Source organism: Nicotiana tabacum, chromosome 17 (assembly GCF_000715075.1).
Source record: "Nicotiana tabacum cultivar K326 chromosome 17, ASM71507v2, whole genome shotgun sequence".
In the NCBI taxonomy this organism is placed as follows: Eukaryota; Viridiplantae; Streptophyta; class Magnoliopsida; order Solanales; family Solanaceae; genus Nicotiana; species Nicotiana tabacum.
The window spans coordinates 90058986-90079545 of NC_134096.1; the positions used below are offsets into that span (position 1 = coordinate 90058986).

The 20560-nt window shown below is 39.3% G+C and overlaps 1 protein-coding gene across 1 annotated transcript; it reads left to right on the forward strand.

The window, feature by feature from the left end:
• The first annotated feature begins 3692 nt into the window (after positions 1-3692).
• On the forward strand, positions 3693-18647 carry LOC107831536 (plant UBX domain-containing protein 1). Its single transcript, XM_075234595.1, has 7 exons — positions 3693-3885; positions 13678-13774; positions 13895-13969; positions 14236-14303; positions 14980-15109; positions 15221-15325; positions 18238-18647. Exons 1-7 carry the CDS (start codon positions 3808-3810, stop codon positions 18432-18434), a joined length of 750 nt encoding a protein of 249 aa, XP_075090696.1. The 5' UTR covers positions 3693-3807; the 3' UTR covers positions 18435-18647.
• Positions 18648-20560: the final 1913 nt, after the last annotated feature.

Below are 20560 nucleotides of genomic sequence, written 5' to 3' on the forward strand. Positions count from 1 at the left end.
TGTACCAACATTTCTAGTTCAATTCCCAACATCAACCATAACCCACAACCTGTCTACAGAGCCTCTACATACAATAGAAGAGTAATATGAAAATGCCGTCAACAAAGCCCCGGTTATACCTTAAAATATTGTACATGAGAAACAAAAGATACATGACCCCGAAATGAAGTGGGGCTCACCAAATTAGCTGAAAAGAGTGTACTACTACCACTGATCAATGCCGCTTGCTGAAGAACCACCTGCATCCATTAAAGATGCAGTGCCCCCGGCAAAAGGGACGTTAGTACTGTCGAATAGCACTAGTATGTATAGCTAAAAATCCTTTTTCAAAATAGAATGCCCATATAAGAAAAGGCAACAAATAGAAACAACAAGTCATAATCAACAATATCCAAACGTCAAGTTAAAATATAATAATTTTCAAAATACGAACTTCATATATAAATTTGGTTGGGAGATCATTAGCACCGATATACCACCGTCTTTGTTAGCACGGAGTCCGATCACGCTCGATCGGCTAGGCCATCTCCCCACAAACAATGTGGTTTGACATGTGATGTGAAAGAAAGTTGTTACCAAGAGTAGTACCACCATATGCGCAATATGGCGTCTGATCTCCACCCGGTCAGCTAGGCCGCTTTCCCACATATGCCGTGCGGGTTGACTTTTTCAATCCACAAAGATTCCAGTTTCATCCCAATTAAGGGGAATAATATCATAATCCACCCCGACACCGGCACGTGTAGTTTCAGGTGTGGGCCTTATGATCCACCCTTCCTCGGTATTGCTAATGATGCTCCCAAAAATAGTTTTGATTTGATTTGCAAACAGAAATATCATAAATACAATTGTACTCACCTCAACATATTTCACATTGTATGAATTCTCATTAGTATTTCCAGTCATTCACAACGACAATATTTCCTTGGCTCATTAGGCCATTCACAAAATTCTTTATTCCTGGCACGATGGCCGTATTTCATATTCTACACTGTCACCTTTTTCAATTTCAAAGATCACCATCAAGTATCAACATATAGGATATTTTAGAAATTATATACTTCAAATCTATTTGAAATGGAAACTTCAAACACAAATGGTTTCTTCCCAAAGAATGAAGCATACCAATCAACAATAGAAACACGCATGAAAAATTATAAACAGTCAATACACCATTTACTCTTGCAATACTCTCCCCCAGAAATGACAATGTACAATTTCAATACATGAGTATATAGAACTCGAATCACACTGGATATATTTATAAATTAAAACATTAGATAAAGCATCCACTAATGGGCATAAATTTAGTACAAAAGCTTTTAGACAATTCTATCTTTCATTGAAACACGACTCAAAGCCATAACCTTTTAATACGTAACCCACACTTTGAAACTTACATAAACATTATGGAATTCAATTCCAAGAGAGAAAGTTTAGCCAACATACCTCAATCGCGCTTCTTTAGACTCTACAATTATCCGGAACCCTTAGCAACCTTAATCTATTTTATCAATATACAAATTGAACCCAAAATTAGGAAAATGTTCATGGTTCTAGTTCACTTTTTATTTTTCCCACACTCTTTATCACATGCATGCAAGATGAACCACCCTCGTACCCATGAAGTATCATACTAATACCCCATTATAACTATGTTTGATATTAAGAGGTGGGGTGATGAAGCCTTACCTTTTAGGGTGAAGAATTTTGGTGCTCTACTTCAATATTTTCAAGGCTTTGAGTGATGGTTGAAGATCAATTGATGAAAATTAGGCCCTCCCTCTAGAACACCCTCTCTATCATACTAGAAATATCAGAAATGAGCTTCAAAATAGACTAAGGGGTTGTTTTAACGGAATGGGGGTCGGGTTTTAAATTAAGAAAATGGGTGCCCCGGCACAGGTCTGCGGTCGCATATGCGACCGCATAATAGTTATGCGGTCCGCAAAGTGACCGCAGAAATGGCTCTCAGGGGCCTGAACTTTCGGCCCAGGTATGCGACCATTTGCGGTCCGCATACTCATTCTGCGGTCGCATAATGCACCGCAGAACTCCCTCCGCCAAAACCAAAGAGGGATTATACGATCGATATGCGGTCCTCATATCGATTATGCGGTCGCATAATCGACCGCAAAACGGACCTCAAGTTGGCCAAATTTACTGCTTCACTCTGCGGCCATTATGCGGTCCGCAGAGTGATTATGCGGCCGGATAATGGGCCGCATAAATGTGCTTTTCCGCCAAATATTTTTTTTTACTTTCTGGTGCATTGTTCAACTCAAAAAGTCTGAACCACGGCTCGCAAGCTCGCTGCGAAGATCTTATACCATCCTCAAACACGTAAGCCTACTCCGGCACCACGAAACCTTGAATTCACTTGCGAAAATTATGGGGCTTTACACTGAAATACTTCAAAATTTTTCGGGGTGTTACAATATGCTGCTTGTTTATGTCAAACATTGCTTTTCATTCCACAAAAGTTCGTCATACATTTTGTCATTTTCATTGTACATAGGGTTATGAAGAAACATAAAATATACGTTGATAACTAACTAGACTAAGAAGGAAATTACAATGATTAGTACCAATACAACAACTAAAGTTACAATGTTCTTCACCCTCTCCCTATGTAGCCGATCTCTCTCTCTCTAGTTCTTGATAACAACCCTGACATCACTTATTTATAGTGATCTGGAAGAGGTGGGTCAAACTACCTAAAAATATTGCAACAATTTCTTCGACCATAATTTGAGCACTCATAAAACCTTATTACTGGATTTGTTAGCTTCCAAGTGATGCAAAACTTAGATTCAACTTCACAATGATAAAATATACGACTTTCCGTCATTTTCATGGTCTGGAAAAAGAAAAAAGAAAAAAAATTAGGAATGAAGCTTCAGATTTTACAAACTGAAGGAATGGAGCTTCAGATTTTTAAAAATGTAGGAGTAAGATATTTTAGAATGAATGAATAAGAACCCACTTAAATACAAGGTATTTTGTACCGTTGGGCGTTGGTAAGATGGCTTTCATACTCTTGTGCATCGTGTTCCTCACGCAACCTGTTGATTAAAACTAGAGGTGGCAAAATGGTTAAAAGAAAATAGTTATCCACCCATATTATCCATTAAAAAATGGGTTGGATAATGAACTTTTTAAAAACTGGTCGAATATGGATAAGAACCATATTATCCACTTAGAAAATGGTTAACCAAATGGATAACCAATGGATAACTAATGTGTTTAACTTTTACATTTGTAAAGCCTCAAATTGGGGGTTCCTCAAGTTTTGGGAGACTAGAAATTCTCCTATAAGTGATCATATTCAAGAAGTTATGGATAATATGGATATCCATATTATTCGCCGGATAATTTATTTTTTATCCGTCTCAAATACGGATCGGGTCGGATAATTTATTCGTTTTTTGAATTACCCTAACGCCACATGAGCAGGTCAACAGTCAAATGTGTTTATTAATTAAAGGAAAAAATGAGTTCAAGTTTTCAAATAGAAAAGTTAAAAGTTCGTATATCGGCTTTTAAATACCCTACAAGTTTACATGACAAGGAAGCCATTACGCCAATTAAATAAAACGAGGAACTACGAAACTGGACCGACCTAGTTGGACTGGATCATTTTAGTCAAGCCCGTTTATATCCACCGATCATTCATATTTCTAACCCGTACCCCTCGAAAAGGTAACCCCACAAAAAGAGAAAAGTAGTAGAAATATAAAGCTGTGAATTCAAGAGAGGAAAGAGGCAGAGGCGAATTCGTGGGGATTAATTTTGCTTCTTTGGGTAATGAGAGTTGATTCTACACCTGCTTCAAAGCGTCAGAGATTCATAACCGTTGATCCAATGGAGTTGGAATCAGCTAAGGTATTCCTCTCAATCTCTTTCTTCTACTGTTTTTTTCAATTTCTGGGTTTTACCATATGGTTCAATTGAACCTCTTGTTTGTACCAATCTTGCCCAACCCTGTTAATTTCATGGTGAGTAAAGAGGCGATTCCTTTCTTGATTTCTTATAAAGAAACTTTTTTTAAAAAAAAAAAAAAAAAATCTTTTAAAAAAGTTTGTATAAAGACTTACTCCAGTTGAAGCAATATTTCCTTTAAAATCTAAACTTAAAAAGGTGCCAGTTGTATCTGTTGTAGTTAGCTTACTTGGACATGTTGCTATAACCGAGCTGCTTCTTGTTAACCTTTAAACCAGTTTACATACATTCAATTGTTGAGTTGATGAGAATTGAGAAGTGTAGCTAGAACTTAGAATATCAGTAGATGCAAATTATATGATCTTTTGGCGCTCTCTTTTTCCGTGCGCGAGGTGCGCACGTACGTCAATGCTTTGTGCCGAGGGCGGCACAAAATTGGGTGGGGGGGAGGAGTGTCATGACCCGCCACATCATCATGCCACGTAGGTGCCATTTGGCATATATTAATGCCATGTGGAAGCTTACATAAGAAATAGACTAGCACATGTGGGAAGGTTCTAGATAAGTATGGACATTTAGATCCCTATGGATATGCTAGGAAAGTCCTTGGAATATTCTAGACTTGTAGAGAATTCTAGAGAAAGCCCTTATCTTGTAAATATTAAGGACTTGTGTACAGAGGCGGAGCCAGGATTTGAAGCTTATGGGTTCAGAATTCTAGCTGTTTTAAGTTACTGGGTTCTAAAATAATAATTTGTACATATTGCATGAATTTCACAAAACAAATACAGAGTCTGCACAAAAGATACTGGTTCGGCCGAGCCCGTAAGCAGAGGACTAGCTCCTCCCCTGGTTACAACAATGATCTTTACAACAACATACCCAGTATTATCTCACACCGTGGGGTCGGGAGGGTAATGTGTACGCAGACCTTACCCCTACCTTGCGAGGATAGAGAGGCTGTTTCCAATAGACCCTCGGCTCAAGAAAGCATAAGCACCACATTAATGAAAATATAGACAAGAAGGGACAGTAACAAAAAGCCATATAAAAGAAGGATAAAACAATAAGATAATAAGGTGGTCAACAATGAAAGAAAATAACAGAAACCTACTACCAACAGAAAGCGAGACTGCGTGCCAATACTACTGTTATGAAAACTCTGGACTACCTACTCTACTACCCTAATCCTCGACCTCCATACCTTCCTATCAAGGGTCATGCCCTCGGTCAGCTGAAGTTGCGCCATGTCTTGCCTAATCACCTCTCCCCACTTCTTCTTTGGCCTACCTCTACCTCTCCGTAGGCCCTCCAATGTCAACCTCTCACACCTCCTCGCCGGGGCGTTTGTGCTCCTCCTCCTCACATGACCAAACCACCTAAGCCGCGCTTCCCGCATCTTGTCCTCAATAGGGGCCACACCCACCTTGTCGCGAATAACCTCATTTCTGATCCTATCTAACCTGGTGTGCCCGCACATCCATCTCAACATCCTCATCTCTGCTACCTTCATCTTCTGGACATGAGCGATCTTGATTGGCCAACACTCAGCCCCATACAACATCGTTGGTCTGACCACCACTCTGTAGAACTTACCCTTAAGTTTCGGTGGCACCTTTTTGTCACACAAAACACTGGAAGCGAGTCTCCATTTCATCCATCCCGCCCCAATACGATGTGTGACATCTTCATCAATCTCCCCATCCCCCTGAATAATAGACCCAAGGTACTTAAAACTCCCTCTCCTAGGGATGACCTGCGAGTCCAGCCTCACCTCTCCTTCCCCTTCTTGAGTCTCGCCACTGAATTTACACTCCAAGTATTCTGTCTTGGTCCTGCTCATCTTGAAACCATTAGATTCCAAGGTCTGCCTCCATACCTCTAATTGCGCATTCACACCGTCTCGCGTCTCGTCAATCAATACAATATCATCTACAAATAACATGCACCACGACACCTACTCTTGGATGTGGCGCGTCAGTACGTCCATCACTAGAGCAAACAAAAAAGGCTGAGTGCCGACCCCTGATGCAACCCCATCATAACCGGAAAATGGTCCGAGTCCCTACCCACCGTCCTCACTCGGGTCTTTACTCCATCATACATGTCCTTAATCAACCTAACGTAGGCAACAAGTACACCTCTAGCTTTCAAACATCTCCACAAAACCTCTCTCGGAACTTTATCGTACGCCTTTTCTAAGTCGATGAACACCATATGTAAGTCCTTCTTTCTTTCCCTATACTGCTCCATCAATCTCCTAACAAGGTGGATGACTTCTGTAGTCGAACGCCCCGACATAAACCCAAACTGGTTCTCGGAAATAGACACACTCCTCTTCATCCTTAGCTCTACCACTCTCTCCAGACTTTCATAGTATGGCTAAGCAGCTTGATACCCCGATAGTTATTGCAATTTTGGATATCACCCTTGTTCTTGTATACAGGAACCATCGTGCTCCACCTCCACTCTTCGGGCATCTTCTTCGTTCTAAAAATGACATTAAATATCCTGGTGAGCCACTCCAAGCCTGCCTTACCCGCACTCTTCCAAAACTCCACCGGAATTTCATCCGGCCCGGTCGCTTTGCCCCTTCTCATCTTACATATAGCCCCCTCAACTTCATCAACTCTAATCCGCCTACAATACCCAAAGTCACAACGACTCCCGGATAGTTCCAAATCACCTAGGACAATGCTCCTGTCCCCCTCCTCATTCCTTACCCGCACTCTTCCACAACTCCACCGGAATTTCATCCGGCCCAGTCGCTTTGCCCCTTCTCATCTTACGCATAGCCCCCTCAACTTCATCAACTCTAATCCGCCTATAATACCCAAAGTCACAAAGACTCCCGGATAGTTCCAAATCACCCAATACAATGCTTCGGTCCCCCTCCTCGTTCAAGAGACTATGGAAGTAGGTATGCCATCTCCGACGGATAAGCCCCTCATCCAACAAAACTCTACCTTCTTCGTCCTTGATGCACTTTACTTGGTCCAAGTCACGCGCCTTCCTTTCTCGCGCCTTGGCTAACCTGAACAACCTCTTATCCCCGCCTCGGCCCTCGAGTTCCTCATACAAACGACTAAAAGATGCAGTCTTGGCCGCCGTAACTGCTAGCTTTGCCTCTTTCTTAGCCAACTTATAATGCTCCCTACTCGCTCTCTTCTCCTCCTCGTCTACACTTTCCACTAGCTCCAGATACGCTGCTTTCTTGGTTTCCACTTTTCCTTGCACCTCTCCATTCCACCACCAGTCTCCCCTGTGACCACCAGAGTAACCCTTTGAGACCCCTAATACCTCTTCTCGGCTTCCCTAATGCACTGCGCAGTCGTGGTCCACATAACGCTTGTGTCCCTACTACTGCTCCAAGCCCCCATAGTCACCAGCTTGACCCCCAATTCCTGCGCTTTAGTTTCCGTCAAGGCTTCCCACTTGATCCTATGTTGACTATATATTGCCCTCTTCCTTCTCTTCCTCGTGATCTCAAGGTCCATGACCAGGAGCCTAGGTTCTCACTCGTGATGACCTTGCAATCCGTGCAAAGTCCTCTATCGGACTTCCTGCAGAGTAAATAATCAATCTGAGTCTCGGCCACCGAACTCCGGAAGGTGACCAAGTGCTCCCTCTTCTTCGGGAAACTCGAGTTTGCTATCACCAAATCCAATGCTCTAGCAAAGTCCAGCAGAGACGTTCCTCCTCTGTTTCTATCTCCAAAACCAAAGCCACCATGCACATCATCATACCCCCCGACGTCGCTCCAATATGGCCGCTGAAATCTCCTCCTATAAAAAGCTTTTCGGTATGCGGGATACCACGCACCATCTCATTCAAATCCTTCCAGAAACGCCTCTTGATTTCCTCATCCAAGCCTGCTTGGGGTGCGTACGCACTGATTATGTTCAAAGTAAAACCTCCAACAACTAGCTTAATAGTCTTCAGCCTGTCATTCACCCTCCTAACCTCCACCACTAGTTCACAGAGGTCCTTATCAACCAAGATACCTACCCTGTTCCTGTCCCCCACCCTCCCAGAATACCAAAGTTTGAAACTGCCCACATCCCGCGCCTTATCTCCTACCCACCTAGTCTCCTGTACACAAGCTATATTAATCTTCATTTTCTCGAGAATCTTCGCTAACTCTACAGATTTTCCAGTCAAAGTTCCTATGTTTCAAGACCCCACTCTCAGCCTAGTAGCTCCCTTAGCCCTCTTACCCCCCTCCCCCACGCTGACACCCCCGGGGACAAGACCTTACCTTACCATCGTTCACCAAAGCCACTATAATCTAGGAGTCACTACTAGATTTACACACTAGCCCCTAGGAGACTAGTATATAAAGGGGGCAATTCCTTTGTAATTCATCAAGCAAAACAATCAAGTTCTCTCTAATACAAAAGCTTCCTTTGGCAATTCTCCAGTGTTCAAACATTCCTTAGCGATCTTGAGTGTAGTAAGGCTGACTTGACATAGCAAGAACGTGAGCAAATTGTGCAAAATCGTGAGCGAGTTGTCAAGTGCCGCACGTGTACTTAGTCAAAGACTAAGGACGTGACAACGTGGTATCAGAGCTGTGGTGTACCTCTTAGAGATCGCTGCGCTGTGGCGGTCGAAAGTGTGCTGACATAGAGAAGGGGCTATGCAAGATTGAGACGTAGGAGCAGTTCAAGAAGGAGTTGAAGAAGCAATTCTACTCGGTGAATGTGGTGTATGAAGCTAGGCGGAAGCTAAGGGAGCTCCGACAGACGGCCACAGTTCGAGAGTATGTGCGCGAGTTCACTACCTTAATGCTGCAAATCCCGTCATTGTCCGAGGAAGATTCCCTCTTCTACTTCATGGATGGGTTGGAAAATTGGGCAAAACAGGAGTTAAGAAGACATGAAATAGCCAACGTGGACGAGGCCATAGCGGTAGTCGAGTTGCTCATTGACTTCAAGATGGAGCCTGCCATCTTCAAAGAAGGTAACGCCGAGAGGGGTGGAGGAGATCATGACAAGGACAACGAGAAAGGCAAAGCCGAGGTATACAAGGTTAATGGCAAGGGGCCATCCCATAACGGACAGGGGTCCAAGAGAAACGGCAAGGGGCCGGATAGCGAGTACGTGCCTAAGGGAGGGTGCTACTTCTGTAAAGGATCACATCCGGCAAGTGAATGTCCAGAGTTGGGGAAGCTTGCAACAATAATAGGGAACTTTGCTCAGGCACACAAGGGCGACACAGGAGGGACCGCCTGCATTGGGGGGATGCGCTGGAATCTAAGCCGAAAGTAGGAGATTTCAAAGCCTATCTTGGCACCATGCAAATGGAGCATGGTGGTAACAAGAAATGTTGGGCGGACATAGTTGAAGGGGATGGCGAGTTACAAAGTGATAGCACGCTAACGGACTTAGACGATGCACCAAGCACAAGGGTCAAGTTTGCTAGCAAGGCTGGAACCATGGAGGGCAGCCAAATAGGGAGCGGAAGCATGGACCCGATGCTTGAGAAACTGCTAGACTTGGCCGAGTCACAGAGAGATTCTGGTCAAGAGCAAGGAGAGGTATCAGATGAGTGGGGGATCAAGGCCATCATTGCTAGCCGTCCAAAGTACAAACGGGACAAGAAGAAAGGTGACAAGTACCTTATGAGTTGTGACATGGGAAGGCGAACCGCTCCATGGAGCATCATGGCCAATGGACAAAAATCTTTGGCGACATCAAGGCGAGGTGCGCGCGTACCTGTCGATGCTTTGTGTCGAGGGCGGCACAAAATTGGATGGGGGAGTGTCATGGCCGGCAATATCATCATGCCACATAGGTTCCACTTGTCATATATTTTTGCCATGTGGAAAGCTTACATATGAAATAGACTAGCACATGTAGGAAGGTTTTAGAGAAATATGGAGATTTCTCATGGAAAATCTTAGAACTCTATAGAATTGCTAGGAAAATCCTTAGAAGATTCTAGCTATCTATAGAATTCTAGAGAAAAGACTTGTAAATAATAAGGGACTTGTGTAATAATTTTTATTTACACACTAGCCCCTAGGAGACTAGTATATAAAGGGGATATTCATTTGTAATTCACCAAGCAAACAATTCAAATTCTCTCTAATACAGAGCTTCCTTTGGCAAATTTCTCGTGTTCTTTCTACCATTCCCTTAGCGATCGTGAGCGAGTTGTCAAGTGCCACATGTGTACTTAGTTCAAGACTAAGGACGTGATATATATATACTAGTTTCTAAACACGTGCGTTGCACGTGTATTCCAAATAATATTTAAAGAGTTTAGCAATTAGATTTGGGTAAGAAAATAAAAGAATAAATTAAACATGCTGAAATCTTCTAACAAAACTAAGTAATGAGTGCGAACAATCCATGAAATCACTTCTTAATTAAAAGAAAAAAAAGCAAAAGGAGATGGCTGTATAATAATTCAAATTAATATTGTGTCATGATTAGTTCTCTCAAACAAGATCACTGCATAAGATAATATGAAGAATAATTTCACATTCCTACTCCATATTACATAGAATTGGCTAAAGATAAAAGGATGCTAACTTTGACGCTTACAAGAAATGAAAAGAAAATAAAGTTACTATTTGTTTTTAACTTTTCCAACAGAAGAAACAAGACTACAATGACTTTAAAATAGTTTCAAATACCTTTATGTTGTTGTGTCCCACCAACGTTATCTCCTAGTGATTTGGTCAGAGTCTAAGAAGCTGAAAAGTTTTGCAAAAAATTCACCTAGCTCCTAATGATTCCAATTAAGCTGAAAGGTTTTGGCAAGAGTGAGTTTTATCAGCAGGCTTTGATATAGTAAAACCGGAAGAAAATAAGCCTTTTAATGGTAACGCTTATAGATATCATTGATCACAATTTAAATAACTATCGAATACTGCAACAGATAAAATAATTCTTCGCTATTTATTACGTTTTCATTCTTTGGGATACAAAAAGGCATATGGACTTTATGATGTAATATGAATTTTGTAATCAGACCATTACCCTTTATTTGATAAAGCAACTGAACTTCCACGTATGACTCTTTTACCTTTATTAATGAGATGTTTCATGTTTGAATTTGACAAGAAAACCAAAAGCTAAATTGACATTAAAAGCTGGCCAAGTAAATATATTGCACATTTGTGGTCATCAACGGTTTCCCACGTTCTTTTTTTCAGATTTTACTTTTACTTTTTGGTTATTTTTATTTAAAAAAAGTTTTATTATCTTGATAGAATGTATATTAAGAATTAATTTAGAATGCATAAAAACTTGAAAGGTCAAGATAAGAGAAAATAAAAAAGATAGACTATGGAGACAGTTAAAATTAGCTCTAACATATACATGTATTGCAGCTAATTGAAGAGACTCTAACACCATTATTATAGTGCTTAATAATTACTATTTATTATGCAATATCTTTATATTTTAGTTATTTTATTAGAATGTAAAGTTTACTTTTTTGTACAAAGTTTTATGTAGAGTTGTATTTGATTGAAAGAAAAAATTGTCACTCATTTTTTAAAGGGTATTTTCGTAATCTAACTTTAACTTTAGGGGCTTCCCACTTATAATATTATATAATAATATGATATATATATATATATATATATATATATATATATATATATATAAAATATAGGGAGCTCCTAGTACTTTTTATTTATATTTGTGTGTAATATTGGTATGAGCCTACACGGAGCGACATGGTCAGTGATGATTTATATAGCTGACCACTGTTTAAGTTGGGATTGAGGTAGTGGCATTGCTGTAATTTGTATCGCTGGCTTCCCTTTCGGGTTTTGCCGTACTTAGTCTCATTCTTTAGAAGTGCCTTACAATAATTGTCATGCTATTGCGGATTGTTACTTAGCTTATGTTTCAAATATCTATTTCTTAATTCCAAGTTTTGCTCTTATTACTGGGAGAGTTGCTACCATTACATAGATACATCTTGAACAGTTTCATGCAGATCTTCAATTTGGTATTTTCATAGGGTTTAGAGCATAGTATTGAGTAGAATTTCTAAAATGGAAGAGCAGAAAGTCTTTGGATGAAGTCTAAGACGAGAAAATATTAACAACAAAAACAAACGTAGTGAAATCCCACATGTGGGGTTAAGGGAGGATAGTATGTGTACGGTCCTTACCCCTACCTTGAGAAAGTAGAGAGGCTGTTTCCGGTAGACCCTCGACTCAAAAAAAATACAAAGGTAAAGAGGATAAAAAGGCTTAGGAAAGGTAAAAAGCAAGGAATTACCTAAAGCAACAATACCAGCAAAGCAATCAGAAAACCAAAGCCCAAGAACCAACAGGTAATAACATAAATCTGTAATAACATAAATCTGAGAACAAGAAATACAAGTCTAGCGCTAAATAGTGCACTAAAACTACCGGTATGAACACGGTAGACGCTCGACTACCTAACCTTCTACCCTAATTCTCGATTTTCTCACCTTCCTAGCAAGGGCCATATCCTCAATAAACTGGAGCATCGCCATGTCTTGCTTAATCAACTCTCTCAATACTTCTTCGGCCTACCCTTACCTCTCCTTAGGCCCTCCAAGACCAACCTCTCACACCTCCTTACTGGGGCATCAACGCCTCTCCTCGTCACATGTCCGAACTATCTAAGTCTCGCTTCCCGCATTTTGTCCTCCACAGGGGCCACTCCCACCTTATCCCGAATAACTTCATTCCTATTCCTATCTACCATGGTGTGTTTGCACATCCATCTCAATATCGTATCAGTTGAAAATTCCAATAAATTTCAATTTAATTTAAGTAGAAAATTCTCTTTCTTCCTCCGTTCATACGTATTTCATACATTCCAGATATGGAGTTGGGTAAAATTTTATGTGATTCGGTAAACAAAATAGAAATGCCATCATTGCTAGATCATTTATCTAATCTATCTAATTAGATGAAGAATGAACCAATAGTGGTATTTTTTGATAAATGAAAAATTAAAAATGCTCAGGGATGGAAATGAGGGACTGCCACCTTCATCTTCTGGACATGAGAGTTCTTCACTGGTCAACACTCAGCCTCATGCAACATAGTTGGTTTTAATAATTCAAATGCGGTAATCCTTCTCAAAAAAAAATAATAATTCAAATGCAGTAAAGGAGTTCAAGGATTATTGTGATTTATTTCCTCTTATTGAAGGCTCGTGCAAGTATAGCATTAGAACAAAAGAATAAGGAAATAGTTTCATCCTGGGAAATATTCGTAGACTTCAATAACTGAGAGCACCCAAAATGAGCTTTAAAAAAAGGCTCATAGACTAAACGAATGATTTAACTCGTTAAGGGAAAACAGAGACTGCAGAGGTGTTTGTAGGCCATAAAACAGTTAAGGTACTGGCTTCAGACATTTGTAACAGCTCGATTTGTAGCTAGCAGGAAAACATATTAAGGTTTAAAAAAAAAATACACTGCTCAGGGTGAAGAGCATGGATCGGCACTTATTTAAAATTATTGAACTTACAGAATAATGAAACATAGTGAATCTAACTTCATCTGTAAAGGTAAAGAATATTAAACAAATCATAAACAAAAAGCTCCCAAAATAGGTTCTAGTGTCTGATGAGTAAAATTAGCTATTCTCCTTGAGTAAATTCTTTTGGCTTTACTTCAGTTACTCCCTCAGAAGCTAAATCCGCGGAAAGCTCTGTCTGTTACTCCAGCACGGAAATACTCTTTTCGGGTAATGGATTGTAACTTTTCTGTTTTGCTGGGTAAATTCAGGCGAAGCTTGCAGCTGCAAAAGAAAAGTTTGGACGTGAAATCCGTGTGTTTGAAATATCAACAGCTTCTTCAACGCCTTCTGATGTTTCCAGCACTGGTACTTCCTGCTTGATATAGACAGCATCACTGATACAACTTCCTAAACATGATTTTATTGTCTATTTTTCATATATGCTCATTTTATTTTGTCGTGACCCTTTCTAATCGTCTTGTGCAGTGTCAGAGGAGCCAGAAGGCTTCTATGAGTTCACACCAGAGGATTATTATCGGCTTTTGGCAACAAAAAAAGAAGGTGAGATACTCAGATTAAAAATGCTTTAAGTATTTGCTAAATTGGGATTCCTAGTTGACCTCCAATAGAAAAAGTAAGAAAATTGTCAATTAGTATTCTGTGGAATTAATTGACAAATGCTCTAAAACTTTCAATGGTTCTTTCCATTCCCTCTGGCTATTCTTGTAATCTTGTTTATTTACTATAGGTCTGCGGAAAAGTATATAGGTGTTTGGTTATTTTTTGATGCTGCGCATTCTAACTGGTATGATGAAATTTTTCGACAGATAAGCATTTGAAGACAAAGAAACTTCGCGAGGCAGAACAAGCTGCACGCAGAGCAAGGATAACTAAGGTTTCAGATCCTTCTCTCCAGAAGATCTTTTCACTTGTGTCAAGTATGCATATTTTTGGTGTTAGTCGTTCGGTAAATTAAGTTTTCATCAGTATTGGTAAAGGCATGCTTGAACTCTGAAGCTAGGTGCAGCTGAGGCTGAACGCTTCATCTTGCTTAGGCAGTTCTTTAGTGCCTAAATAAGGCTCTAAGGTGTATGCCTCATTGTTGGCTCTCTTGAAGGGGGGGACGATAAACAATAAATATAGCTGGCAAAATGATATACTAAAGGTTTAGAAAATGTTATGAATGAATATGACAGCAAATAGGAAGAAAATTAAAAATTTTGCTTAAGAAAACTAGTCAGAAAGATTGAATTAAAGCTTAAAACTGCAATTTACATTTGCATTAGAAGTTTAAAAGAATTTTTGACCTTAATTGACATGATTTGGTATTCTTATGTTTCACTTAATTGCAGATGTTTTTTTCAAATTTCTTTGTACATACAACTTCTTGTCCTTATATTGATTTTTCTTCATCATTCATATGTCTTTTTTTTGGTTTTCTTTCTTCATTTGCACCTTTCTTTGGGGCATTGGCTTTGCGCTTACAAGTCACAGGGGACCTTGACACTTTTCAACACCTTTGCGTTTGACATTGTTGGTTTTCATATCACATGCTGGTCTATGTTGTTCAGGCTGTAATCAGAGTACGCTTTCCGGATAATTATACATTGGAGGCCACTTTTCATCCATCAGAGACAATCCAGAGCTTATTTGACCTCCTTATGAAAGTGATTGCTCATCCTGAACTGCCTTTCTATATCTGTAAGAGTATCCTAAACAGTTGATACATTTTACTTTTCCTATATATTGCTCACGTGAGCAGTTTATAATAGCGTTGCGTTGCTGAAGATGGATGCTTGTCCATAATTTCAGATACTACTCCTCCGAAGAAGCAAATAAAAGATGTATCTCAGGATTTCTATTCTGCTGGATTTATTCCTGGTGCTATTGTCTATTTCTCTTACGATCTACCCAAAGGTTAGTGCAAACTATTTACTGTCTGAATCCTCTGCTCTTTCGTAACTTTAGTCTTTGAAAATCTCTATTATATTTGGGCATAGAACCTGCAACAACTTGCATACTTAATATACTTCAGCGGTGATTTAATGATGTTTAATGTTTTCGGTGATCCTTCTAAGAAACATTGCAACGGGGAGGTGTGAGGGACTACAGTATCTTTAGCTTTAAGAGAATCTTTCTCCTTGAGCCAATCATGACGAATACACTTTATCTTTGAGAAGAAAATCATAACAAATTCACGTCTAGTTAGTACTTGTCCTTTTAGATGGAAGGTTTACATTTGTTAATCAATAACCTGCTATGCCATCTCTTTTCATCATTGGAACCCTGTATCTCATATCTGATTGAAAGCTGTCAGCATTTAATTTCTAAGAATAACTATCATCACTCGTCTTCCTTAGCTCTTTATAGGGCGTGTTATGTAAATCCTCGGCTGTAATATCATTAGCAGGACCCTCTTAATGCTGGTTTTCATCAATAAGAGTTGTACTTACAAGATAAACGAAAAACAAAAACCAAGGTCTTCGTCGCCCAGCTCCCTAAATGCTAATATACATACTCTTTTCGCCTACTTATTTACGTCGTTTCTTATCTTATTTATGATTGGTAAAACACCTAAGCAGGTATATGTACTCTTACCAATGAATGCACATAAGACACCACAAATATTTGGTTTACGTCAACAGGCACTTGCCTTGCTAGATCATGGCTGTCCATTTGGAAATGGGAGGCTAGAGATCGCTGTGTGCTCGCATTGATTTGAGATCAAGCAAACACTTCTGTGAGAGAGAAGCAAAAGGAGTTCCTCCCAACAGTCTCTGTCTCTCTTTGAGCTTCCCTTGTGGCTTTAGGCTGCTTTAGGCTTTTAATATGCTTTCTTATTTCCAAACACTTCTTGCGCACACAATAAGTAGACAAGGTAGCTATGCTTGGTAAGTGCAAGAGCTAGCTCGATGATGGCGACAATATTTTGCAAGGCTGAACTTGGTTTCTGCCCAGAGAGCAGTTCGGAGAAGCGAGCATTGCAAAGTATACAAGAATGTGACACATGGCTCTACAATGACCACTTCAATTAGATTCTTTTTTCAGATTTTGGAGGGGATTCTCTTTTTGCCAAAATGGATTTTTTTGGGGGCTGATTTTGGTACAAGGGATAATGAAGCAGGAGAACTTTGTTGATCAGCAATGGTGGTTGGTGGGAGTTGCTAGAGGTAGAAGGTTTTAGGTTGGGTGACAGGATTATCTTCTCTCTTTCTTCTCCTTTCTCTATGGTTGGGGGTGGAGGTTTGCTATATGTCGCATGGCTAAGATTTGTTCTTCCGTATTTTATTTTATTTTTGGCAAAATACATAGTTTACCCATTGACGTTGCACCCAAATCCCTCTTACATACCTCTCCATCACGGGCAACCTTTTACACACCCAACCTTTATAGAGTGTGTCTAAGACACACCACTTTGCCCACGTGGTCAATGCGTATCTTTACCATCAAATGAAGCTCGTGAATTAGAGAATTTTTGTATCAGATGTCAATTTTTTAGGTTTTTTTTTTAAAATTTTAAATAGGGTCATCTTCTTCCTTGTTTAAAAATCACCAAACCTACCATGGCTGCTCCTTGACACTTAGACCCACTTCTCTCCACCCGATCTACTCTTCTCAAATAGATCTACCAAGATTTTTCATATCCCTTCTTGTTGATCATTAGTCTTTAGTTTTGTAGATTTTTTTGTTAAGAAATTATAATTAGAATTCAACAATTAAAACTCTTCGTAGCTCCACCAACCATTAAAGCTTGGCTCAAGCGTATGTACAGAAAATTCTTTTCTTTTCTAGAAAAGCTTAGCTTGAGCTTTTGTTGTGGCTAAGTTAAAATTTTCGAAAGGGTGGATTTTTCGAAAATATCCCCAGCCATTAAAGCTTACCTCAAGCTTTTGCAGATAAGCATATTCTTTAAATTTGTTAATGGGTAAATTTACAAATAATTAAATTGTAAAATTCTTAATCTTCTTCGCTAAGAAATGCACATTCCTCTTTATTATTACTATTTACTACCTCGCTGCTTCAGTTGTGGAAATCGAAAGAGCACGAACAGAAATTGAAAGCATGGTGATGGCAGTTATGGTGGATAGGATGAAGAAGATATGGATATAATTGTAATTTTGTGTGCTATCTTTTTATTATTAGTCAGTGACACGTGTCACGACTTTATTGGCGCGTGACAATACACATGCTTTGAAAATCTTGTGAAGAAAAAAGTGGTGTGTCTTAGACACACTCGACAAAGGTTGGGTGTGTAAAAGGTTGCCCGTGGTGGAGAGATGTGTAACAGGGATTTGGATGCAAGGTCGATGGGTAAACTATGTATTTTGCCTTTGTTTTTTGATAAATAAGATTTGTTCTTCCATATTGATGCTCTTGGGAAACTCCAGAATCAAAGGTTAAGTGTAACTAGTAAATTTTGGCATTCTTTTCTCCAATATGTCTTAGTCCATGGAGATGGACAACATGGTTTTAAGTAACTTGGGCACGTCATATATTTAGTAGAGGTACGTGTAAGCATTCATGTAGACACATTCAGTTTTTATCATATCTTAATTTTGAAGGATCTGCACAAAAGTACCATACTGAGATTATCCTATCAGATATTTTAGTACGTCAAGGCAATGAGAAGTCCATTAATGTGAATCCCTTCTCGATATCCACTGCTGGATGTTCATCTTCTGTTTCGTTTGGTACATATGCCCAGTTCTAATGAAACTTCTGCTGACGTCTTTTGTGTTTTAATTAGAGTTTTGTTCGTTCATGTGCGGCCTCACCTCTCTTAAGATTATTTTTATTCAAATTAATCTTATGTCTTATCTTATTCTCAGGTGATGATGGTGCTGCAGCATCAGGACCTTACCTTCAAGAAGAGGTCATGTCTTTGCAAGGATTGGATTCTATGATAGAGATGGAGCCTGGTGAACCTAGCAGAGATGAACCTCCCAAAACCAACCCCCCTGCTTCAGTACCAGATCAAAAGCCTGGTGATAAGAAGAAGATTAAGCCAAAGTGGTTGAAACTGTGATATCGTTGATTTCAAGGTTATGCTATAGTCTACTCTAATCCGTGTTATTTGTAATCGTTGCTGGTTCTGTGATCAGTTTGTCACTAGAGGCGAAAACAAATGTACATGGTCCTCTTTGCTTCAACTTTCTGGAGTTGTACGCCACAAGAGGAGGTTGGAATTTGGAAATATGTTCCTCATCTAAATAATGGTTTCCCTTGATCCTTGATTCAATTGGCATATAGGTTGAAAATGAGCTTTTAGATATTTCTTTACTGGACCTGTCAATATATTCTCAAATATCGAAAATGATAGAACTTGACTGTAAAGTGTAAACACTATGGTCCCTTCCATTACTGAATATGAAAACTGGTTTCATGGATAACCAAATAAGTATAAAAGTTTTACCATCTATTGCTAAATTTGAGCTTCTGCTACTTGCTTCATCCCTCTAGCAAGAAAGAATTAGTGAAACTTGATTTTAGTTAATCAACTGTTAGATAGTGGTTGAAGATTTGATTGCCTGACCCTGACGTTCAAAGTCAAGTGGACATAAATAGGAGAAAAAAAGGAAAGAAAGACTGGTTTAGAACTTAGAAGACATTTCCAGTTTCAGAAATGACAATTCATGGTCTCCACTCATCAGAAAATGAGAAAAAAGAGAGGAGGAAATGGCAAAGAATTTCGGCCTTGTTAATGACAACTAGTAGTAATTCTGGACAACTTGTTATAAAAAGAAAAATTCCACAAAAGCTCCTAAATAGTATAAGAAAAGAATTCCATAGTCTGTCTCTCTCGGTCAAAATAAGCAGCCTCTATCATGCTCATAGTATATAGCAAATAAAGATTTATTTTGACTCGTGGAGATTGGAGAATAAAATCAGCTTCGTAGTATAACAAAATGTCACCAGATCTGCCTCATTCTATTGTTGGGCTAGCAAATGAAATGAAATCTCCCTCAGGCTACAGAAAAGTTGGTGACCTACATGTGACATCAATTATGTTACGCGACACCTTAGATTTCTTGGAAGGGTGACGTAAGGTTAAGCAACGGACAGTCCGTGTAGTCACTATCCGCCAACTGGAGTCCCCTCCGTACGCTAGACGAGATTGTCAGTTCCGTACGGGAAAACCTATGTCAAGAGCAATTGAGAGAACAGAAAAGAGAATTGAGAATGAAAGAAAACTTGATTGCATTAATGAAAGCTATTACAGAAAAGCAACACGGTGTCGAGGGGAGAGACACCAGTACAGAGAATTGTTTGCTTGCTAGAAAGTTTGATTGCTTGATCCCCTAATAGTACTTAAAAAAAATAAACCAAAGTTACAGGACCTGACATAACTAAGCTAGAGAGACTAATGGAAATACATTAAGTAAAACTACTCTATATTTACAAAAGAAATGACTTAGATTCCTTCAAAGCAGAAGCAGGTTTGTTGGCAGCAACCTTGTCTTTAGCATCAGAGTCTGCGCGCGTGGCGCTGTTGGCACCTGCCTGCGGCTGGGCGCTGGCGAGAGCTATCGGTGAGGCGACATAGGCACAAGCGCACTTGTCACTTGGCGCGACCAAGACCACGGGGCCGTCCATGGCGCTAGGCGTTGAGAGGCTAATAATAATTTAATTTAAATTTATTATTTTATTTTTAATGATAAGCTCTTATAGGCATGTACATAAATATTATGGCACATTTAGGATATAAATTTCAAAACTTTTATAATTATACAAATGTTATGCATTATTTAAAACAATAAATTTTAAAAACTTTCTTTTCTCTTTTAAGTTTAAATTTTCGATCAAACTATGTCATATACCTTGAAACTAAAAGTCATATACATTGAAATTAAAGGCCTGTAATTTTTTCTCACTTTCTGTTAAATCTTGAGAACATCAAATGGTCCACCCACTTTTGACTATGGCAGTGCGTAAATTTTATAAAATCCTAGTACCATAAATTGTTTCAATTGACACTTTTACTAACAGTTCATGATTTAACAGGTGTGGCAATCAGAAATTACAATAATCTTTTTTTGTTTTGTTTTTACAGTCCAAATTAGACTTCTGAAATGTGAAGAAGTGTAAAATGGAGAAAGGCGTTAAAAAGTGGTTGGTCGGAAAATTAAAAAGACGTAGCAACAATGAGAGTCG